The sequence below is a fragment of the Balaenoptera musculus genome, chromosome 5, assembly GCF_009873245.2.
Source record: "Balaenoptera musculus isolate JJ_BM4_2016_0621 chromosome 5, mBalMus1.pri.v3, whole genome shotgun sequence".
Lineage (NCBI taxonomy): Eukaryota > Metazoa > Chordata > Mammalia > Artiodactyla > Balaenopteridae > Balaenoptera > Balaenoptera musculus.
This window is the reverse complement of record NC_045789.1, coordinates 39870394-39895867: the sequence shown is the minus strand read 5'-3', so window position 1 is coordinate 39895867 and position 25474 is coordinate 39870394. Positions and strand designations below refer to the sequence as shown.

General features: G+C 37.7%; 1 protein-coding gene across 1 annotated transcript in view; it reads left to right on the top strand.

Annotated features, from left to right (window-relative positions):
• Positions 1-25474, top strand: part of ARHGAP24 (Rho GTPase activating protein 24) — a 522903-nt gene that overhangs the window by 79710 nt on the left and 417719 nt on the right. Inside the window, exon 2 of the mRNA XM_036853846.1 lies at positions 6898-7097. Within this exon, the coding sequence (XP_036709741.1) occupies positions 6918-7097 (180 nt within the window). The 5' untranslated portion in view covers positions 6898-6917. The remainder of the gene's footprint in view (positions 1-6897; positions 7098-25474) is intronic.

Below are 25474 nucleotides of genomic sequence, written 5' to 3'. Positions count from 1 at the left end.
TCAGGAAAATAACTGCACATTTACAAAGTTACTACTGTTAAGTTTCCCCCAGGTATGCTCTTCTGGTGACTATCTTAAACTTTGCATTCATGACTATTGTACATTTTTCAGTTCTCCTGTTTTCTTCACACTTAAACTCTTCATTTTTAAGAAGAAATGTTTCTTTATTTTTAACTCGAGTTATAATTCCAGTGAGACAAATGGGAGTTCTCTTTGCTCAACAGTTTCTGAAGTTTCGTTTAGCTTTAAGCCACTAAAAACTTAAAAGGTTGTATTTAGATGGGAGAATTTGGACTGAAGTCCTTTCATTGGTGTCTATAACATCAAATTTTTGCACTGCAAAAATGGGGAGCCTTGAGGCCTCTGAGGTCCATTCTCTTAGGCCCCAAAGACTGACCGATGCATTTGTTTATTCATTCATTCCTCATTCCCTTCCATTTATTCAACAAACCTTTGAGTATTTAGTATATGCTGGTGTGGAGGGTTCAGGGAGCCCATATCCTCCAAGAGTTTTGGTGTAGAAGACTGAACAGAAATAAGCATATGGCCACATGTGACAAAGGCTCTGTTCAGAGTGACATGGGAGCTTGTGGAAGGGGAACATCCAGACTGGGGATGGCAGTGGCTCTAGGGAAGCCTTCGTAGAGGAGCTGAAGGATGAATAGAAGTTAATCACACAGTGAGAACAGCCAAGTGTGGAAAACCCTTTCAAAGTATTTTTAAAAATTCGATTGCTTCCTGAAAACAGATTTGGCCTCCTGGAATTTATCTTGGAGCTAAAACAATCTCCACTAGATCTGCTGCAATATGGGATCTAGAGTGCTGATTCCCTTGTAGGTATCACAGTTTGATTCATTCTTCCAGTGGAGAGGTGGTGTGGTAGAGAGCGAGGTACAGAAAGTGCACTGTTTTTCACTCATCAGTTTTCTTTAGTTAGCGGTTACTTAGGCTACTAAGATGTAATTCTTTAAATATTTTCGTGCACATTTTTTGTAAACGTACATTGTCTTAGTCTGCTCTGGCTGCCATAACAAAATATCATAGACTAGATGGCTGAAACAACAGAAATTTATTTTCTCACAGTTCTGAAGGCTGGAAATCTGAGATCAAGGTACTAGCATGGCCACGTTCTGGTAAAGCTTCCTTCCTGGCTTGCAGATGGCCACCTTCTCGCTGCGTGTTCATATGGCCTTTCCTTAGTGCCTGCTTGGGGAAAGAGAGAGAGAGAGAGAAATCAGTCCTGAAATTATTTAAATATTTAGAATTTTTAAAGAGTTTTAAGTTCTAATCAGGTAAATAATTGCGGTTATTAAAGAAATGTTCTGGTAAATAATAAAAATATAATTTCATAGGTTGACAGTAGTATACCACGACCAGTTTGTTCAGTGAACCTCGTATGGCAAAGCTCTTTTATGTTCTTTGCTTCATCAAAGAATGTCAGATCAGCAGGAATATCCTTACATGTCTTCCAGTGGCATGGAACTTAGTATTTTAAAAAATGAGAAAAGAATCTTAACAAATATGTTGCTTTTAAGGGTTTTCTTCTCTAGGGAGAAGACACACACAATGTGTATATACCCACATACACACACACATGCATGTTCATACACACATGTATGCATATATGTGTACACACACTTGCATTCACACATATGAATGAATACATACACATATGTACACATACTATATAATTCCCTGTGTGTGTTTTTGTGGTGTGAACCATTACCTATAGAAAGGCTATATGCTAGCATTTAGGCATACAGCTCAAAAAAATATACTATTGCTTGTCAAACCAGCATGTTAGCAACAGATACAGAACAGTTTTTTTTAAAATAAGAAATGGGTTAGAATTCAGATAAATATTGACCCTCTGTAGTTATACATCATGTACAGTGCAATCACATTCATTTTACAAAGGAGTTAGGTTCCACCGTCAACACAAAAGGTGACAATTGGATGTGAACAAAATGACTCTTGAAAGTTACACAAATTGTTCACAAATTGCAGTATTTTACCAACTCTGCCGGTTTTGTATTTGTTTTCTCTCCTAGCAACAGAACAGATCACTGTTCTTTAAACAACTGGAGTAGTTTATTTGTGTTGAGCAGCCATGTGGTGTGAAATCGTGTGTACTCTGAAGCTCTGGGATCACGTGTGTGCGGTGCGATACTCTCCCCACCAGAGCTGAGGGAGCTGATGCTGGCTGTAAAAATGCACCTCCCGCTAGTCCCACATATGTGGGAGCACATGTTCATTGAGTGTAAAGGAGGCATTGTGGTGGAACGCTGTTTAAGTTGTTCTCCCTCCTCCTCTTTCCCTCTAGCTTCCTCCTCCTTTGCCGTTCTCTTGTGTTTGCTGAACATTGTCATCTTGTAGGTAAATTCGAACACATTGCAACTCTATGGCATATGGCATTCTATTTAGATACATCTTTGTTTGTGTGCCTGTTTATAGGTTCTTTGTTGAAACAAAGTTACAAATATCAATACCTATGCGTGTGGCTGTTGGACTTCTAGAAAATTCTGTTAAGAGCATGAATTTCATTTCTGGTCGCACCATGTAATACTCACAGCATGTGTTCCTAGCTCATCTGGTTGCAAAAAAGTACTATACGAGTAGATGTACAAACCAGTTTCCATCCCTGGAAAATAATTTAAATCTGTTAGCCCATCAAATGATGGGATCTTTTTGAGCTCCAGCATGGTACAGTAGCTATCATTAAGGCTATGAATACACAAGTTAACTTAATTCTGCTTTTGTTTTAGTTTAGAGTAACCATTTATTTATGTTACTGTTTTGTTGCTTTGCTAAACACTGAGGTCGATGGTCCTACTGGCATCTCATATACAACCCAGCTGCCACTGACTGACCACGGGAAAGTACTTTCCCAGTGGAGATTAGTTAAAACATTCTCTGAGAATCTGAGTGAGTGAACCATACTTTCCTTCATGCAAAACCAGAATTGATTACATGTATTTCCTGCCAAAGCTAAGAGGTGCAGTTTTGAATTTCTTCAGAAAGGGCAATTTCAGGATCACTTAAGTTTTATGATTTTAACATTGTGTTTAAGAACAATTTTCATGCTAATTGAAGTGTCCTGTGTCAAAGGAGGAAAAAAAATCAAGTTCTTAAGGTAGACCACCTTCTTTAAGGCATTAAATGGAAATTCACAACTTTCCAAAATATTCTTTGTAGGAATTCTATTGAGATGGTTACATAGCTTCATTCCTTGATTCAACAATTGTTTGCTGAGTACCAAGTAAGCACTGGATATACTGCAGTGAGGAGAAGCAAGGTTCTTGACCTGTTGAAGCATATGGGATCCTGCAAGGGTGATCAGCAATAAACAGCTAAACAAACAGCAATTTAGAGAAGTGTCAGGAAGACAGAGGACAGAATTCAGTGATAGAGAATAACAAGAGGGGAGCTAATTCACTAGGTGATTTGTAATGGTGGTTGGAGGAAGTAGGTTTTAAGCTGAGACTTAAAGGATGAGAAGAGGTGGGCCAGGTAAAGAGCATGAGACAGAGCAGCCTAGGCAGAGATCAGCAAGCATCAAAACTCCAGGCATAAAGGAGCTTGGGTGTTTCCAGAACTGAAAGTAACCTGGTGTTACTGCATCAGAGCTTTTAAGTGAGTGTGTGTGTGTGTGTGTGTGTGTGTGTGTGTGTGTGTGGTGTGGGGGGAAATGAGGAGGTGATGGTTTGAGATTAGATTAGATCAGTAAATGGGTGTCAGATGATTCAGAACCTTGTATGCCATGGTTAAGACTCTAGATTTTAAAATAAGTACAATGGAAACCAATCAAAAATTTAAGAGTAGAGAATCATTATCTAATTTAATTTTTAAAAGCTCACTTTGGCTATTTTGTGGAGAATGAAACATGTGTGAGCATGATTCATTGTGTTTGTGGTTAAAAATGGAAGCAATGAGGCCAGTTGGAGGGCTATTAGAATCATCCAGTCAAAGACAATGGTGGCTTGGGTAATAGAGTGGTGATGGAGATGGAATCAACTGGATAGATTTGAAATATTTTTTGGAGGTATCTTCTGAATTTACAGGTACATTTGATATTCAGGGTGAGGAGGAATCAGGAATCTAAAATGATCACTTTTTTTTTTTTCCAACTGGGCATATCATGGTAGCCTTTACTAAGATTGGGGGTTGGGCAAGATCAGCTTTCAGAGGGAGATCATGTTCACTTTTAGATATCTAGCACCAAACCTATTGCAAAATTTATTAATTCATCAAACACTGATTGAGCTTCACCATATGGCAGACTTTGTACTAAGTGTTGAGGATATCTGGTGTCCTTATGCTTATGGAATTACAGAGATGGTAGATTTCAGGGTGCAAGAAGGGACCATAGTTGGAAATCATCCAGTCCAACATCCTTATTTTAAAGATGAAGGGTAGAATTTGAAGCATTTGATTTTTGAAGAAATATCAAGACTCCTCTATAAAAATTATGGTTATCCTAGTAAAACTTAACTTTACTCAACCAGCAAAAATTGTGGTATTATTTTCCCTTAGGGATAGCATACAATCTGTTTTCATTTCTGTTTTAATGAATTGTTACAACTAGTACTATTAAAACACTTTCTGTTGCATTCTGAAGTCATGAAAATATGGGCATTATAGCCAGGAGTTCAGTGAGTGATGCTGTCATTGGTTTCACTAGGCTTATAAACAACACATGCAAGAAGAATCATAAACCGTGTTCAAATGTGCACACATTTTTTTACTAAGGATTGATAGTAGACAAATGTGGAATTGGACACTTGTATTTTTTATATTATTGATGGTAGATTGATATTTACCTTGAAATCTTTTAGAGGAGATTTTTCAAATTTAATGGAAAGCATTAATATGAGAGGGAAAAAAAGAAGGGCTGCAAAGAAAAAATTTGTTGTTGTGCAATGAATTCTAGATTTGTGTGTGTGCAAGTGGATGTATGTTGGAATGTTTGTTTTAAGGGCTTATTCAATTTTGTAAGTTAATGTATTTGGTTAAAGAATAAATAGGTAATGATGAAATAGCAAGTTTTGTAGATGTGAACAATTTAAACACCAGGAAACCAAAAAAGATTATTTAGAGTGGTCTAGATAAGCATACTTATTATCTAAATTATGATACAGCATTTATTGTTCATTTAAAGTGAGATTTACTTGGCTCTTTATACTAGGTCAAGGACTGTGAAAGAAAAGAGATGAAAGTTCCTGCCCTAAGGGCGTAACAAACTTGAAGCATCAGGCATGATCCAGTCTGGTCACACACATGCACACACACGATGGGAGACTGTTTCCTTCAGTGAGTGGTGATTGCCATAGGAACGCCCTATGGAGAGAAGGAAGTTTCAAGACGTTTTATAGAGATGAGGGCCTTTTCATCAGAAGGATGTTTCAGGATAAGAAAGGAAGAAGTGGATATTGAATGAGATAGACGGCAGTCAAGTGACCTACTTGAAGCTTAAAAGTAGGTTGAAGAGATGACGATAAAAGCAAGGATGGAGCTAGATTAGAATGCATGCCAATGGAAGAGGCAAAACTCCTGAGAGGATGGTTGAAATGGTCAAAATAAGAAGTATTTAGCTCTGCTTCTTCCCTGTAACTGGAAGGGCAGGACTAAATTCAAAGAAACCAGAAGTCCAAGGTTTAACCCTGTACCTTCAAGGAAGAAAGGTAACAGACAAGGGCTGACAGTTGAAACTTCATGGAATTTATAACTAGGATTGTGTACACATAAATTAATTGAAAAATTAGTAGCGAAAATAAAGACTAGATAGAAAGACAGCTTGTTTTCTGGAATCCTGCTGAAAAAATAGAAGCTTTGTGCATGAATATACCAGAACAGGAGTAATCTATGTTTTATTAATTAATCTGTATCCTTATATCCTCATGAAAGATACAAGGGTAAGAGTGTAGTTTTCACTTTCTGAAAAAGTGCTTAGGAATAAACATTGGCAAGAACCTGCAGGAAGCCTTCAGGACAGGAAAATGTCTTTTGTTCTTAACCACTTGCCCCTGGCTCTCCCAAAATCCACCTTCCTACTGTGGTGGTTTAGCCTCTCACCTGTAGATTAATATTTCCTCTATGATAAATTAATTTGCTTGCTATGGACAGTGTGTATGACCTTATATTCCTTCACAATAACCTCGAAATTTTCTTCATTATGCAGTTGACTGGAACACACCACTCACTCCTGAAGTTTGAAAGAGGCTCACTGGCCAAGCAGGACTTTTTTTCTTTTTTTTTTTTTTTTTTCTTAAGCTTTCTCAGCTGCACTAATTATTAACCAGCCAAAGAAACTCTCAAGGGGATACTTTGGGGGAAAGGGGAGCAGAGACATCTTGAGAAATTTTTACATATGTAAAACAAATGTCTTCCACTGAGGTTTTTAAAATAGTCCCTTTAAACTGTAACATGTGTCAGGCTAAGTTTGCTCAAATAATCACAGGGCTGCACAAGCAGGTCCCAATCAGTGCACACCAGACACAGAGGCCCATTTTCATGAGAGTCATGTTTTTGTTGGCGGTTTTAGTTTGTCTTCAGAAATTGCCTCTTGCGTTGGTGGTGTAGTGGTGAGCATAGCTGCCTTCCCCAAATTACTTCTTAACCCATTATCTCTAGAACTTTCCCATTCTTTAATTCTACTTAGGAAAAAAGGGATATTATCTCACAGCTGAGTGGGAAGACGCAAGGAACTCTGTCCAAGTTTTCTCCAGGAATATTGTTGTCAGGTTTGTGGTTTGCTTCTAGAAATTTGGTATGTGAGTTAATTTACATTTTTCACTCTACCTCTAGCTTTTTTTTTTTTTTTAAGGGACCGGGGTAATTTAAGAGGGAATTGAATATATCAGAACACCTTATTTTTGTTGTTGTCTGTTTGCTAAATAGGAAAGTCCATCAGCTTGGTAATGGAGGAGAACAATGACTCCATGGAGAACCCCCAACAAGGCCAAGGGCGGAACAATGCCATGAAGTGTGGGTGGCTGAGGAAGCAGGGAGGCTTTGTCAAGACTTGGCATACCCGTTGGTTTGTGCTCAAAGGAGATCAACTCTATTATTTCAAAGATGAAGATGAAACCAAGCCCTTGGTAAGTAGGAGAAAATTAAAGCATTGTGGTGCTTAGTAGTCTAAGAAGTAGAGGGGTTTGCTAGAAACTGATGGAGACTGAGGTCAACCCAATCTCCCTGGTCTCCTTCTTTTCGTTGGCATCTTTCACACTCTTTCTCATTGTTTACTTTGGTTCAAGATGACGAATTTGCTAATTGAGGCCAAGAGACAAATTACACTTGTCGAATATTAATTTTGACTTTTACGAAGCTGTAACAGAGTGTCTGAGTCCCTCAGGCAAACTTACTTCACGTGGAAATGTTAATGGACATCTGCTAGAAGATATATTCTATAGCCAAAACATCTTTCCTTTTCTCAGAAGTAAGTTGAAAGATTTGAAGGAAAACTGTAAATGCAATTTTAAGTAATTTCTGAGACACCTTCAATATCAATTCTGTGGGGGCTTCTCTCTACTCTAACTCACATAAAATATGGATGTAGTGCTAAACCAGACAGTGTGGACACATCCAACCAGCATACACAGTATAGTCCCCTGGGAATAGTTTCTATGTTTCTTTGTGGTTTCTTACTGGTCTTTTTATTTTCTTGTTTACTTATTTTCTCAGCCACAAATCTCTGGGTTGCAATTAGAGAAAGGAAAAATCTCCATCGTTCCCTGTAGGTACAGCAAGCTTTCTTAGCTGTGATCATTGCTTATCAATTAATGAAAGGAGATGGGAACTGAGGTATCACTTCTGTGTTTTTCCTTCATCTACATCTATAAAATATATAAATAAGAGAAAAAATGTTTGAGATCAGTTTACATAAACATCCCTAACAGTATGTTCTTGAGGCTATTTTCCTTGTATTAAAATGTAAGAATTTAATTAGGAATTTGGATCAAGGTTCTGCTTTAGTATTTTAAATTCCTCAGACATTATAATTTAACAAAGTTCTCATTAGTATAATCGAATTACATAAAGATAGCAATGAAATTACAAACTCTACTCATTTTTTGAAATTGCTATTTTTTTAGCATATTTTTACCAGGGCCACGCATTAGACTAAGAATTTGTATATATACGCTATCTTATGAAATGCTTACAATATTCCTGTGAGGTAGGATTATCCTCACTTAAGTATGACAAAATCAATGTTTAGGTGTAATGCATATTACCCAAAGTTAGACAGTGGTGCCATATTTTGCCTCTAGTTAGGTCCAAGTTCATATGGCCTCAGCCAAAGATCTCATAAATAAATCAATAAAAGTATCCCAAACTGATATCATGAGACTTACAGTGCATTTCCATACCTGCTATTGTTTTCATCACAGCAAACCAGTGAGGAATATGGGGGTTATCATTATAGATGAAGAAGTTGTGTCTTAGTGACATGAAGCAACATGACCCCCATCATATAGAGATCAGAGGCAAAGGAGTAAAGCCTTTTGTTTCTTAACTCTTACTCTAGGGTTCTTTTCTTGTACCTTGTTTTAAACTATGTAATACTCACAGTAAGGTATTATCCTGAACATAAAATCATTTTTACCAAACTGAGGTTAATGTGAAAAAATGTAGAATCTGGGGGATCCAGTATGGAAACTGTGATATGGGGGACCGTGTTCAATAAAACAGAAGTATGAGTAATGTTCAATATTTTTTCCTATGAACTCTTGTTCTGGCGTGGTTTGGGTGGGCTGGGTTGTTAAACAGAATGGGTACAAATCAAATGATTAATTAGGTCTCATCTAGAACCTAAACAAGGGATTAGGGGAGCAAACAGAGGTTTCAGGGGCTGAGTTGGCTAGAGAATTGAAAGGAAACTGAACAAACGTTTTGACTCTTTGGTGAGCTCAACGTACCTTCTAGTAATGAAGATAGGATACAATGGGTCAAGCTCGAGCTCAATATTTCTAAAATTTGAGAAATTGCAGATGTCAGAGAATATGCACATGACCCCTCTAAACTGTTAAAAGAGGATATCATCGAATTGCCTTGGCTATTGTCCTCTGTGGAATTTCTTAGAAGATCTACAGTCACAAATAGTATTCAGTGCAATGTAGTTATTTTGACAAAAAGTTGGAAATATAAATAAGAAGATGCAAAAACTTCTGATTAATTCAAATGAAACTCTGCCTCAAAGTGAAAATTACTTTCATTCGTAATATTTCTAAGATAAGTAATATTTTGATATTAGTATGTTACTAGTATTTGTAGACTTATAATGACTGAAATTAATAAAATAGTTATATTGACAAGAAAATACTAATTCTTATACAAACCAAACATAGACTACAATCATTCCCCCCGCCTCCAAAAAAGGTTTCTTAATTTTTCTTCTACTTATTACTTGTTAAAGATTTGCTGTTAATAAAGCAGTAATAGTTTGGGGTGAATAACTTTGAATTATTATTCTTTTTTTGGATCATCTTTTATGACAGTGCAAGCACAAGGAATTTTGACATAGTACTTTTAAATTTTAATCTTTTACACTGATGTTTAGACATGTGAGCACAGAATCAGATGAAAACCCAGCAATTCCTATATCAGAGGACACTTCGGAATTTGAAAGGACCATGTATTTGCCCATGAATGGATTAATTTCTTACTTTAAAGTGAGTTGTTTAAGTGAGCATAGATGCCTGACACATTGTAAGTGCTGCAGCGCATTTTTGGACGAGTTGGTGAGTGATTCAGTAAAATATATCTCTAGCCAAGCAGGGTTGGGCCAGGACCATGTGCTGTCAGTAGTACTGACTATCCTCAGCTTCATGTATCAAAATCATAACCTGTATTTAAAATAATGAAGTTTAAATCACATTAAATAAATCCTGTAGTGATATATTATAGGCTAACTCTAAATAATTCGATGAAGAACAATTGAACATCCTGAAAAATGTTAAAACGGGAAAAAATTTAGTTGTTATAAAACCGCTCATTTTATAGATAAAGGGTACGTGTGTGTGTGTAGGTACCCTTTATCTATAAAAGGATACCTACACCTCCTGTGTGTGTGTGTGTGTGCGTGTGTGTGTGTGTATCAACCAAGGGATACTGTTAATGAGTAGCAGATGATGAACTGAAAAATCAGATTTCCTTGCTCCTGATCCAGTGTTCCTTCAGTTTAGGCTTTTGCCTGCTCACAAATCCTCAACATTTTTTTAGATTTGCTTCCAGTCAGAAGTACTGTTTTCAGTATTGGCACTTACAGGCATAAGAATGCCCTTGACCTTCATATATTTTGATGAGGGCTATTTCAATAATACTGGAGGAAACATCACAATGAAATGAAAAAAATTCACTCTTCTAAGCATTCCTAGCCAGCTGAAAATGTTCAGTAGACTTAATCTGGATTGGTTTTCCTCTCTCTTAATAGTATTTCTGAAATGAAAGTATTAAAACCCTTGAAATGTGTGTCCCTCCTGTCCTAGAAAGAGGCTCTCAATTTATTTTAGTGAAACTTTCTCTGAGTTTCTCAACTCAGTAAAGAGAGTCAAACTCCATCATTATCCTTGTTATTAAAAACTGCACATCTGTTGGGAGAAACATGTAAACAAAATTATAATTGTGACAGGCTACCATGTAAGCACTGAGTGCTCAGAAAACACAGATACAATTAGTGCCAGGGAGTGAGTGGTGACTGGCTAGAGGAGTTGGGGGAGGCTGTGCAAAGCAAGAGGTGACCCTTACCTGGGCTGCTGAAGGTTGGTGGGAGTTTTCCAGGTACATAAATTGGGGAAAGGAATTCAGAGCAGAGGAAAGATATGGAATTGTAGAATAGATATCTGTAAATAGCTCCATATTGTGAGGGCAGCAAAATGACAAGAAATGGGCTTAGAGAGATTGGTGGGGCCACAGCAAAAATGGATGTGTATGTCACCCAAAGAGGCTGGATTCTCAGGTAGGTAATGGGAAGCTCTTTCCAAAGCACCTGAGCTACTCAAGATGCAAAACCACACTACTTTGTTAGAAAGGAATACTGGTGGCTGTTTCCTGATGTCTCCTCTGGCTGCCGTAATAGAACACCATAGACAGGGGCGCTTAAACAACAGAAATTAATTTTCTCAGAGTTCTAGAGGCTGGAAGTCCAAGATCAAGATGCTTCCAGGGTTGGTTTCAGGTGAAGCCTCTCTTCCTGGCTTGTAGACAACTGCCTTCCCTCTGTGTCCTCACATGGCCTTTGCTTTGTACACAGGAGAGTGAGAGAGCCCTGGTGTCTCTTCCTCTTAAAAGGACATGAGCCCTATCAGATAGCCCCATCATTATGGCATCATTTAACCTTAAAGGCCCCAAATACAGTCACAGGAAGGGTTAGGTCTTTAATGTGAATTTGGGGGGCCCAATTCAATCCATAATACCTAATATGTTGAAAACCTATGTTAATAAATATAATTTTCTCAGTTAAGTTTTTCTTCCATCTGTACTGTCTATCTTCATGTCTACTAGAACCTAATATATCTGATTTAGTGCATTTTAAACTTAATTATTTGAACCTAATATTGATGTTTCATATTCTTATTCAAATTGCACCTTGCTTCCCAAATATTCCACAACCTGTGCTAGTTTGGGAACTTAGTCTCTAAACTGACACTTGTATTTTCTTCTTGAGCAAAAGGCAAAAGCACCTCTAGGTTCTCCTTTCTCTGGGGACAGTACCTGGTTTGTAAACAAGACTTTCCAGCCTGTAGCCAGGGTTCTCCTGGCAATATATTGGAGGTCTATCTCAAAATATAACTGCTTTATACTTAATATACATCAAACTAAAATCTTTAGTATCCTATACTTTTAAAAATGAAACTTTAGTTCATCTAGGCTGAAACTCTCTCCAGAAACCATTTTCTACAGTGTTTGCAATTACATGGATACAGATTTTATTTAGAACAGATTTAAAAATAAAGTTGATTTTGGTTGTTTCTGAAAAAACAAACACGGAAAGTGATGTATGTAGCCAATTTTGAACATACACTAATGCATCCTTTATTTCTGTTACTCATAGAACACTACTGTAAACATCCTATAGTACTGTATTTTTTCAGTTTTTGTTTAATATTTTTTCTATTTTAATCTTTAAAATAAAGTTCTATTTACATACAGAAAAAAGTTTAAAATTATACTGTACAGAAGAATTTATTTTTTAAAAAGTCTTCCATCTACCCTGCATACCCCTAGGACTTTTGGGTCACTATGAAAAATGTTTTAAAACAGATTTAAACTAAGTTTGTGACAATATTGTTTGCCTATTTTTCATTAATAATCATGACAGATGACTGTGGCTTTAGTTACAGATATTATAACATGGGGTAAGCAGCTGAGTTACAGATAAAGTATGATTATTACAGCTATCCTAAAAATAAGACAGTTATACAGATTTTGTTAAATGAATTTAGTGATAAATTCCTAGTACTTTTTTGGAACCATTTGTGTTACTTCTATCCTGAAGTATATTATTATTTAAATAATAACCAAGTCTCAAGTTTGGCCATACTAGTGAATGTCTGTGACATACCCTGGGTACTAGAACTTGACACTGGAACGCATTGATTTTTAGAAGCCAGTCTGGCACTCCTGATAAAATGACTAAAATCCAAACAGGCACTAACCCAATTAATCTAATCTAGACTTTCTACAACAGATATTGATCCACTTGTGTGGGGAGGGTTTTTCTGGACATGATGAAGATGACACTATATTAGATCACAATGGATTTTCTTAACTTAGAGAACAAAGTGAATTATAACCTGAGGTCTGACCTCTAAATGTGCAAAAATTGATTACTGATTTAAGAGTAACTCTACTTTTATATATCTAATGAAACTTGTGAGTTAATGAAATCTAGAGATCTCTAAGGCAATTGCTGTTCTCTGTTATAGTATATGAGCCAGGGGACTTCCCTGATGGTCCAGTGGGTAAGACTCCACGCTCCCAGTGCTGGTGGCCCGGGCTCAATCCCTGTTTGGGGAACTAGATCCCACATGCATGCCGCAACTAAGAGTTCACATGCTACAACTGAGAAGTGCACATGCCGCAACTAAGAAGTACGCATGCTGCAACTAAAAAAGATCCCTCACGCCACAACTAAGGATCCCTCATGCTGCAATGAAGATCCTGCGTGCCGCAACTAAGACCCAGCACACCAAAAATAAATAAATAAATAAATAAATAAATATTTGGAAATATAAAGTATATGAGCCAGAAGCAGCCAAAACCCCGATTGCGTGTTTAAAATAATACTGGAGGGACTTCCCTGGTGGTTAAGGTTCTGTGCTCCCAATGCAGTGGACAAGGGTTCAATCCTTGGTCAGGGATCCCGCATGCCACAAGGCACAGCCAAAAAAAAAATAATAATAATACTAGAAACCTTGAAACTTGAATTTCAGCTTCAAATCTATAACTGACTTTCTATGTAGCATCTAAGTCTTTTGGCATTTAAAAAGACACATAAGATGGTATTGTGTGTCTTCATAAATTTTTAGGAACTCTCAGCTCTTTCCTAGAAATTATATCAAAAGATAGTGTTATTAATATAAAATATTTTATTCTGCTATTTATTGAATAATTTTTTATTGCTTATGGAAGTCACCTAGGCATGGCATTTATTTATTTCAGTGTGGTTAAAAACATAGGCTTTTGGCTTTTAGAGTCTGTCATACAGAGTGAAGTAAGTCAGAAAGAGAAAAACAAATACAGTATGCTAACACATATATACGGAATCTAAGGAAAAAAAAAAAAAAAAAAAGGCCATGAAGAACCTAGTGGCAAGACGGGAATAAAGACACAGACCTACTAGAGAATGGACTTGAGGATATGGGGAGGGGGTGGGGTGAGATGGGACAGGGTAAGAGAGTGTCATGGACATATATACACTACCAAATGTAAAATAGATAGCTAGTGGGAAGCAGCCGCATAGCACAGGGAGATCAGCTCGGTGCTTTGTGACCACCTAGAGGGGTGGGATGGGGAGGGTGGGAGGGAGGGAGATGCAAGAGGGAAGAGTAATGGGAACCTATTGTATATGTATAACTGATTCACTTTGTTATAAAGCAGAAGCTAACACACTATTGTAAGGCAATTATACTTCAATAAAGATGTTTAAAGAAAAAAAAAAAAACATAGGCTTTTGAGTTACATTGTTTGGGTTGAATCTTGATTCATCTACCAAATAACTATGATACACTAGGTAGTGATTAAGCTGGTTTAAGCTTCAATTTACTAATCTGTGCAATGGGATAATAGTAGCACCTATCTCATAACATTGTTAAGAGGTTTAAATGAGATAATTTATGGAAAGAATCTTAGAAAGCAGTAGCATATAGTAAGCATAAAATAAATGTTAGCTATTTTTATAATATTAGTTTGACAAAAACAGTTTATTTCTTGAGATGTTCACCCTAATCATTCATTCATTTCATTTTTTTCAACACATATTTATTTCAAGTGTACCTGTAGTTATTATGCTAGATTCTAAGAAACAAAAAGATGCTATAACTGATGGTATAAAAAGGTAGACACCCCCTCCACGCAAAAAAAAAAAAAAAAAAATTTAAAAGGAAGAAGCTTATTTCTTTCTCAGGTGAAGGTCCAAAGTGATTCTAGGTAAGTGAGGAGGTCTGCCTCAAAAAACTGTTTAGAAACTTAAGCTGCCAGTGATTTTGCAATTTTAACTTTTGGCTTCAAAATTTATCATGGGGTCACTTCCTTCCCAGTCACCTAGAAGGCAGTATAAAATAGAGTACTGCATAGAAGTATTAGATGGACTAATAATGGCTCTTATCACTTCTATTCTCATTCTGTTAGATAGAACTGAGTCACATGATCATTCCTAACTGCACAGGAGACTGGGCATGCAGCCTAGCTTTATCCTGGGAGCAGAGAAGAACGTGGGTATGAAAAAAGAGTTAGCAGTCTCTGCCACAGAGACAAATAATGCTAAATATCCATGAAGGTGGTGCTCAATTCCAGTGGCTGTTATAGACAATTGCAGTTACCGTACAGTGTAATGAGTATTTAAATAAGGAAAGTATAGAGAACCATTAGGAAGCCACGGGAGGGGCACCTATAACCACTTCAAGGTTCAGGGAGAGTTTTTCAAAAGAATATATATTTAACCTGAGAAATGAAGAACATAACTTTATTACAAGCAGTTGGGTTGATATATGTGGCAGAATTAAAGGTGTAGGTCATGGTCCTTCGGTAGATTGTTGGAGAATTGATAATGGCTGAGTATTTCAGCACCTAAGAAAGAAGACAAGCAGTGATTCTTCCCTTGCTTTTATGTGCCTATTTTTCTTGGTTTACTGGATTTAGAGCTAAACAGTGAAAATAGGGCTTATTCTATGTATAGCTCACTGTGAAGGAATCCAAAATGCTCACCTATCCAAAAAGGCCTCCTCTGACAGTCTTACAACTCTGTCTGGTGTTCCTATTGTTCATAATTTTGTATTGTGCAATAATTTCTGGAAAAAGTTTTGAAAGGCAACTATGCCACAAACACTTGGTCTTCTATCATCCATTATTTCCTTACCATGAATCATGATAATCAGTCACTTTTGACTGTAGGAGGAAGAGCTGAGAAAATCTGTTGCTGCTGGAGAGGGTAGTTGGTATGGAAGAGCAGCAAAATATGTCTTGGATGAAGGGAAATTGATGGATGGGCATGGTGGCCAGAGGGATCAGTGTGAGAGAAGATTTCATCGTCATAATTTCCTCTACAATTGACTCTGTCCAGCGTGGTCATTTCTCTGGAAAGCAGTTGAGCCCAGTTTTTTTTGTTTGGTCTTTTTTTTTTTTTTTTTTTTTGGCTGCATTGGGTCTTCGCTGCTGCGCGCCAGCTTTCTCTAGTTGCGGCAAGCGGGGACTACTCTTCCTTGTGGTGCGCGGGCATCTCATTGCGGTGGCTTCTCTTGTTGCGGAGCATGGGCTGTAGGTGAGCGGGCTTCAGTAGTTGTGGCACCGGGCTTAGTTGCTTCGTGGCATGTGGGATCTTCCCGGACCAGGGATTGAACCTGTGTCCCCTGCATTGGCAGGCGGATTCTTAATCACTGTGCCACCAGGGAAGTCCCAGCCCAGTTGTTTTGTATGCAGGTTCTAGGATCAGACTCCCTGTGTTCAGCCTAGACTCGATCACTAGCGATAGGCTTTGGGTGAGTTACTTGGGTAAGTTACACATATGTAAAATGTGAGTAATAATAATAATTATCTAATAAGTAGTTGTTAGCATACGTGAAATGACGTGTGTAGAATGCTTTTACAATATGTGGCCACATATTAAGCACTCAGTAAATATTGACTATCGTTACCACCACCACCACTACGATCATCATCATCATCATCCTCATCATTTTTACCATCTTTTACCATCAGGATACCCTGACACAGCAGTTTAGAAATCAGGATCTATAATATATACTTTATTAATTGTGTAACAAAGGGAATGGTAAATGATCAGCCCATGTAAGTAATGCTAACTTCAGAGCAGAAGATAACTTGTTTTCACTTGTGATCTATGCTGCCAATACACTGAACTCAAATGGAAAGATTCTCAAAAAAAAAAAAAAAAGCTAACCTTTGCAGTATGTCTTTTCTCTTTGTTTAAATTACTTTTGGGGCCCCTTCAGAGCTTATCAAAATGATTGTGAGGACAGCCAAGGAGTCTTGAAGGATTCTTTTTGGACCATCCCAGAGAGAGGCAGCCCTAGTTTTCTCGTCTCACACACAGCACATTTTCCTCAACAACAATTTGGAGAGAGATCTACTGGAGTTTAATCCCTTGAGTTCTGCTTCTAACATTTACTCATATTGACTGAAGGCTTTTGTATTTGTGATGCAATTCAATAGACAGAACCAGATAATTCATATGCTATCTCATTAGCATAAATTTAGGTCGATTTCCATTATCCCAACTAGTGGAGAAGAGAATGTAGGGAAAAAAAATTAATGGTTGAAAATATAATTTGAATATTTATATTTTTAGTGCTTAGAGTAATATATTTTAAATGGCTACATTTTCTTCCCCTGGTGTATGAAGTATTTCACAGCTATTTGCTATTCATTTTCTTTCAGGTTTCTTTTGAGCACTCAATCTTTCTGGCCCTTCTTCTTTAGCTTTATCCTGCATAAATCCAGATGCTCTCTTTTTTCTAGTGTTATTACCATATGTTCATTCATTCAGTAACTATTTATCAATTGTAAACTACATAAATTATAATTTAAAAAATGTTTTGATTGCTTTTTGTGTAAAAGGAAGCAACCCTAGATACATGAATTGTTAATCTTACTTTCCGAATTTTGGCTTCTTTCCCTTAGCATATTTTCAGGGTTCATCCATATTGTAGCATGTATTAGTAGTTCATTTCCTTATATGGCCTAATAATATTCACTTGTCTCGATATGCCACATTTTATATATATTCATTCTCCAGCTGACAACCATTTCGGTTGTTTCTCACTCTGGGGCTATTATGAATAATGCTGCTATGAGCATTTGAGTACAAGTTTTTGTATAGACATATGTTTCCATTTCTCTTGGTTATATACATAGAAGTGGAATTGATGGGATATACAGCAACTCTATGTTTAACCTTTTGAGGAAATATGCCAGCCATTTTTAATTATTAAATTCCAATCTAATTTAATACTCAAGCCTCACGCTTGGTTTATTTATTCATTTTTTTAAACATCTTTATTGGAGTGTAAGTGCTATACAATGGTGTGTTAGTTTCTGCTTTATAACAAAGTGAATCAGCTATACATATACATATATCCCCATATCTCCTCCCTCTTGGGTCTCCCACCCATCCTCCCTATCCCACAACACTAGGTGATCAAAAAGCACTGAGCTGATCTCCCTGTGCTATGCAGCTACTTCCCACTAGCTATCTATTTTATATTTGGTAGTGTATATATGTCCATGCCACTCTCTCACTTCGTCCCACCTTACCCTTCCCCCTCCTCATGTCCTCAAGTCCATTCTCTACGTCTGCATCTGTATTCCTGTCCTGTCCCTATGTTCGTCAGACCCTTTATTTTTTTTTAATTTTTATTATTTTAGATTCCATATATATGTGTTAGCATACAGTATTTGTTTTTCTCTTTCTGACTTACTTCACTCTGTATGACAGACTCTAGGTCCATCCACCTCACTAAAAACACCTCAATTTCATTTCTTTTTATGGCTGAGTAATATTCCATTGTATATATGTGCCACATCTTCTTTATCCATTCATCTGTTGATGGACACTTAGGTTGCTTCCACGTCCTGGCTATTGTAAATAGAGCTGCAGTGAACATTGTGGGACATGACTCTTTTTGAATTATGGTTTTCTCAGGGTATATGCCCAGTAGTGGGATTGCTAGGTCATATGGTAGTTCTATTTTTAGTTTTTTAAGGAACCTCCATACTGTTCTCCATAGTGGCTGTATCAATTTACATTCCCTCCAACAGTGCAAGAGGGTTCCCTTTTCTCCACACCCTCTCCAGCATTTATTGTTTGTAGATTTTTTGATGATGGCCATTTTGACTGGTGTGAGATGATATCTCATTGTAGTTTGGATTTGCATTTCTCTAATGATTAGTGATGTTGAGCATCCTTTCATGTGTTTGTGGCAATCTGCATATCTTCTTTGGAGAAATGTCTATTTAGGTCTTCTGCCCATTTTTGGATTGGGTTGTTTGTTTTTTGATATTCAGCTGCATGAGCTGCTTGTAAATTTTGGAGATTAATCCTTTGTCAGTTGCTTCATTTGCAAATATTTTCTCCCATTCTTAGGGTTGTCTTTTCGTCTTGTTTATGGTTTCCTTTGCTGTGCAAAATCTTTTAAGTTTCATTAAATCCCATTTGTTTATTTTTGTTTTTATTTCCATTTCTTTAGGAGGTGGGTCAAAAAGGATCCTGCTGTGATTTATGTCATACAGTGTTCTGCCTATGTTTTCCTCTAAGAGTTTTACAGTGTCTGGCCTTACATTTAGGTCTTTAATCCATTTTGAGTTTATTTTTCTGTATGGTGTTATGGAGTGTTCTAATTTCATTCTTTTCCATGCAGCTGTCCAGTTTTCCCAGCACCACTTATTGAAGAGGCTGACTTTTCTCCACTGTATATTCTTGCCTCTTTTATCAAACATAAGGTGACCATATGTGCGTGGGTTTATCTCTGGGCTTTTTATCCAGTTCCATTGATCTATATTTCTGTTTTTGTGCCAGTACCATACTGTCTTGATTACTGCAGCTTTGTAGTATAGTCTGAAGTCAGGGAGCCTGATTCCTCCAGCACCATTTTTCTTTCTCAAGATTGCTTTGGTTATTCAGGGTCTTGTGTTACCATACAAACCGTGAAATTTTTTCTTCTACTTCTGTGCAAAATGCCATTGGTAGTTTGATAGGGATTGCATTGAATTTGTAGATTGCTTTGGATAGTATAGTCATTTTCACAATGTTGATTATTCCAATCCAAGAACATGGTATATCTCTCCATCTGTTTGTATCATCTTTAATTTCTTTCATCAGTGTCTTATAGTTTTCTGCATACAGGTCTTTTGTCTCCTTAGGTAGGTTTATTCCTAGGTATTTTTTACTTTTTGTTGCAATGGTAAATGGGAGTGTTTCCTTAATTTCTCTTTCAGATTTTTCATCATTAGTGTATTGGAATGCAAGAGATTTCTGTGCATTCATTTTGTATCCTGCTACTTTATGAAATTCATTGATTAGCTCTAGCAGTTTTCTGCTGACATCTTTAGGATTCTGTATGTATAGTATCATGTCATCTGCAAACAGTGACAGCTTTACTTCTTCTTTTCAGATTTGGTTTCCTTTTATTTCTTTTTTCTTCTCTGATTGCTATGGCTAAAACTTCCAAAACTATGTTGAATAATAGTGGTGAGAGTGGACAACCTTGTCTTGTTCCTGATCTTAGAGGAAATGGTTTCAGTTTTTCACCACTGAGAATGATGTTGACTGTGGGTTTGTCATATATGGCCTTTATTATGTTGAGGTAAGTTTCCTCTATGCTTACTTTCTGGAGGGTTTTTATCAGAAATGGGTGTTGAATTTTGTCAAAAGCTTTTTCTGCATCTATTGAGATGATCATATGGTTTTTCTCCTTCAGTTTGTTAATATGGTGTATCACATTGATTGATTTGCGTATATTGAAGAATCCTTGCATTCCTGGGATAAACCCCACTTGATCATGGTGAATTATCCTTTTAATGTGCTGTTGGATTTTGTTTGCTAGTATTTTGTTGCGAATTTTTTTAAATTAATTAATTAATTTATTTTTGGCTGCGTTGGGTCTTCCTTGATGCGTGCGTGCTTTCTCCAGTTGCGGTGAGCGGGGGCTACTCTTCGTTGCGGTGCGTGGGCTTCTCATTGCAGTGGCTTCTCTTGTTGCGGAGCACGGGCTCTAAGCACATGGGCTTCAGTAGTTGGAGCACGAGGACTCAGTAGTTGTGGCTTTTGGGCTCTAGAGCGCAGGCTCAGTAGTTGTGGTGCACGGGCTTCATTGCTCTGTGGCATGTGGGAACTTCCCGGACCAGGGCTTGAACCCTTGTCCCCTGCATTTGCAGGCGGATTCTTAACCACTGCGCCACCAGGGAAGCCCTTGTTGTGGATTTTTGCATCTATGTTCATCAGTGATATTGGCCTGTAGTTTTTTTTTCTTTGTGACATCTTTGTCTGGTTTTGGTATCAGGGTGATGGTGGCCTCGTAGAATGAGTTTGGGAGTGTTCCTCCCTCTGTCATATTTTGCAAAAGTTTGAGACGGATAGGTGTTAGCTTTTCTCTAAATGTTTGGTAGAATTCGCCTGTGAAGCCATCTGGTTCTGGGCTTTTGTTTGTTGGAAGAATTTTAATCACAGTTTCAATTTCAGTGCTTGTGATTGGTCTGTTCAGATTTTCTATTTCTTCCTGGTTCAGTCTCGGCAGGTTGTGCATTTCTAAGAATTTGTCCATTTCTTCCAGGTTGTCCATTTTTTTGGCATATAGTTGCTTGTAGTAATCTCTCATGATCCTTTGTATTTCTGCAGTGTCAGTTGTTACTTCTCCTTTTTCATTTCTAATTCTATTGATTTGAGTCTTCTCTCTTTTTTTCTTGATGAGTCTGGCTAATGGTTAATCAATTTTGTTTATCTTCTGAAAGAACCAGCTTTTAGTTTTATTGATCTTTGCTATTGTTTCCTTCATTTCTTTTTCATTTATTTCTGACCTGATCTTTATGATTTCTTTCCTTCTGCTAACTTTGGTGGTTTTTTGTTCTTCTTTCTCTAATTGCTTTCAGTATAAGGTTAGGCTGTTTATTTGAGATGTATCTTATTTCTTGAGGTAGGATTGTATTGCTATAAACTTCCCTTTTAGAAATGCTTTTGCTGCATCCCATAGATTTTGGGTCGTCGTGTTTTCATTGTCATTTGTTTCTAGGCATTTTTTGATTTCCTCTTTGATTTCTTCAGTGATCTCTTGGTTATTTAGTAGTGTATTGCTTAGCCTCCTTTTGTTTGTATTTTTTACAGATCTTTTCCTGTAATTGATATCTAGTCTCATAGCATTGTGGTCGGAAAAGATACTTGATACAATTTCAATTTTCTTAAATTTACTAAGGCCTGATCTGTGACCCAAGATATGATCTATCCTGGAGAATGTTCCATGAGCCCTTGAGAAGAAAGTGTATTCTGTTTTTTTTGGATGGAATGTCCTATAAGTATCAGTTAAGTCCATCTTGTTTAATGTATCATTTAAAGCTTGTGTTTCCTTATTTATGTTCGTTTTGGATGATCTCTCCATTGGTGAAAGTGGGGTGTTAAACTCCCCTACTGTGATTGTGTTACTGTCGATTTCCCCTTTTATGGCTGTTAGTATTTGCCTTATGTATTGAGGTGCTCCTATGTTGGATGCATAAATATTTACAATTGTTACACCTTCTTCTTGCATTGATCTCTTGATCATTATGTAGTGTCCTTCTTTGTCTCTTGTAATAGTCTTTATTTTAAAGTCTATTTTGTCTGATATGAGAATTGCTATGCTAGCTTTCTTTTGATTTCCATTTGCATGGAATATATTTTTCCATCCCCTCACTGTCAGTCTGTATGTGTCCCTACGTCTGAAGCTGGTCTCTTGTAGACAGCATATATACGGGTCTTGTTTTGTATCCATTCAGCCAGTCTATGTCTTTTGGTTGGAGCATTTAATCCATTTACATTTAAGGTAGTTATTGATATGTATGTCCCTCTTACCATTTCTTAATTGTTTTGGGCTTGTTATTGCAGGTCTTTTCCTTCTCTTGTGTTTCCTGCCTAGAGAAGTTCCTTTTGCATTTGTTGTAAAGCTGGTTTGGTGGTGCTGAATTCTCTTAGCTTTTGCTTGTCTGTAAAGGTTTTATTTCTCTGTTGAATCTGAATGAGATCCTTGCTGGGTAGAGTAATCTTGGTTGTAGGTTTTTCCCTTTAATCACTTTAAACATGTCTTGCCACTCCCTTCTGGCTTGCAGAGTTTCTGGTGAAAGATCAGCTGTTAACCTTATGGGGATTCCCTTGTATAGTATTTGTTGCTTTTCCCTTGCTGCTTTTAATATTTTTTCTTTGTATTTAAGTTTTTATAGTTTGATTAATATGTGTCTTGGCATGTTTCTCCTTGGATTTATCCTGTATGGGACTCTCTGTGCTTCCTGGACCTGATTGACTATTTCCTTTCCCATATTAGAGAAGTTTTGAACTATAATCTCTTCAAATATTTTCTCAGTCCCTTTCTTTTTCTCTTCTTCTTCTGGGAGCCCTATAATTCGAATGTTGGTGTGTTTAATGTTGTCCCAGAAGTCCCTGAGACTGTCCTCAATTCTTTTCTTTCTTTTTTTATTTATTCTGCTCTGCAGCAGTTATTTCCACTATTTTATCTTCCAGGTCACTTATCCATTCTTCTGCCTCAGTTATTCTGCTATTGATTCCTTCTAGAGAATTTTTAATTTCATTTTTTGTGTTGTTCATAATTTTTTGTTTGCTCTTTAGTTCTTCTCGGTCCTTGTTAAACATTTCTTGTATTTTCTCCATTCTGTTTCCAAGATTTTGGATCATCTTTACTATCATTATTCTGAATTCTTTTTCAGGTAGACTGCCTATTTCCTCTTCATTTGTTTGGTCTGGTGGGTTTTTACCTTGTTCCTTCATCTGCTGTGTTTTTCTCTGTCTTCTCATTTTTCTTAACTTACTGTGTTTGGGGTCTCCTTTTCACAGGCTGCAAGTTCATAGTTCCTGTTGTTTTTGGTGTCTGCCCCTACTGGGTGAGCTAGACTTCCCAGCTAGCTGTGGTGCACTACTCTCCTTCAGGCTGTGTTCATGCAGCCATTCCCAGTCTTCTCTCTTCTCCCTGGGATCTGACCTCCAAAGCCTGAGCCTCAGCTCCCAACCCCCACCTGCCCCTGTGGGTGAGCAGACAAGCCTCTCAGGCTGGTGAGTGCTGGTCGGCACCAATCCTCTGTGCTGGAATCTCTCCGCTTTGCCCTCTGCACCCCTGTTGCTGAGCTCTCCTCTGTGGCTCCAAAGCTTCCCCCCCACCACCCCCCATCTCTGCCAGTGAAGGGGCTTCCTTGTGTGTGGAAACTTTTCCACTTTCACATCTCCCTCCCAGAGGTGCAGGTCCCGTCCCTATTATTTTCTCTCTGTTTTTTCTTTTTTCTTTTACCCTACCAAAGTACGTGGGGCATGTCTTGCCTTTTGGGAAGTCTGAGGTCTTCTGCCAGCATTCAGTAGGTGTTCTGTAGGAGTTGTTCCACATGTAGATGTATTTCTGATGTATTTGTGGGGAGGAAGGTGATCTCCACTCTTACTTCTCTGTCATCTTGAAGGTCTGAAAGTCCTCACGCTTGGTTTAAATCTCATTTATGTTGCTCCACACTGTATCCCAGCACTTGCCAGCTTTGATGGGGCACACACAAGGGAGGAAGCTCAGGTGCACTTTTTCTCCTCCCCTCTACCCTCGGCACTGTGTATGTGTGTTTGTGTGTGTCTGTGTGTTTGATTGTCTGTCTGCATGTTTGAGAGGCCCATTGACTGGATACCCTTTCCTTCTCTTTGAGGTCTCTGGACTGACAGTGGGGAGAGGAGAGCAAGAACAAATACATCTCTGCCTAAGAGCCTATCGTTGTAAGGAGACTATAGGGCCATCTTGATTGCTTCTGTTTCTCTGGCTAACTTGTGGCTGTTTATGACCATCTTTACTACCCAGAATGTTGGAGATGGGGCTGTATCTTGTCCTCTTTTTTCACCCTTCAACTCTCAAAATGAGCAGTACACCCACAGCTTCTTGCTCCTAGGAGATCCTTACAAGGCCACACGCCTTCCCTGGTTAAACTTGAGCTCCTGGAAATACATACATGGTCACCATGACAAATGTGGTACTGTGGGCTCCTCCACACTGCCACAGAATTTTCCTTGCCCTGCAGTTCTTTTGTCCATTATTCAGGAATAGGTGAAGAGCAGTCTAAGCACTAAGCTACCAGTCTCTCTAGTTGCCAGCAATTCTCCTGGAGTTTGTTCTCCCTCACTAGAGAGGGTTTTGGCTTTCCCCCAGACTTCTTTCCTTAGCAAGAAGGAGTAGCTGATGGCATTTGTTGTCTTTCCAAATTTAACATCTTTTTATTTCTGGTTTTAGATTCTAGAAGTCAGTTTGGGGCAATAGGATAACTCCTACTCAACACCCTAGTAGAAAACATTGTGTCATAATATTACATTTTTCAATTACAACTCATGAATCAAATTTACATACTTTCTTCTCCCAGGTAAGTGGGACTAATATTCTCTCATTGACCACCATTACTAGAGATTGTCAAAATCCTTCATGTGTCTGATTTCCCATGATTATTACCTTGAAACAATATTCTGTTCCATTTATGACCTAGATACTCACCATATAGTAAGTACTACATATATTTTAAATATGCTAACTTTTTTTCTTTTCTCCCCACTTTTCCTGTTTGTGTCATAGTCATAGAATAGATAAACAGAATCAATTCAAAGTCTTAGCAGAACCCTCAGTTCATCTTTGCAAACCTGGATTCCTACTTAAATATATTTTTCTAGGTATGGGATCACACATGGTTAAATAATGTGTTATCCCTCACTAAACTTAAAAAAATTTAGTTCGGATAAGTAGATGCACATCTTCTACTTGGCCTACCTTTTGGCTAATCTTGAGAAATTGTCAGAGGGATGACTAGAATAAAGAACTGAATCTGTAGATGTGAGCTCACTGACCTAGATGTGGGTTGAATATGCAATAGTCCTGGCCTTTCTTGCAGTGGGCACTGATTATTTGAATAAACCAACATAACCCTAACTTGACTGTGTTATTTAACATTTAGAACCTTCTCCAGGGAAAGCCGGAAACATGAACAGTAAGACTCTAATACATTTTTAGACAACTTTGCAGTGCCAAATTCCTGT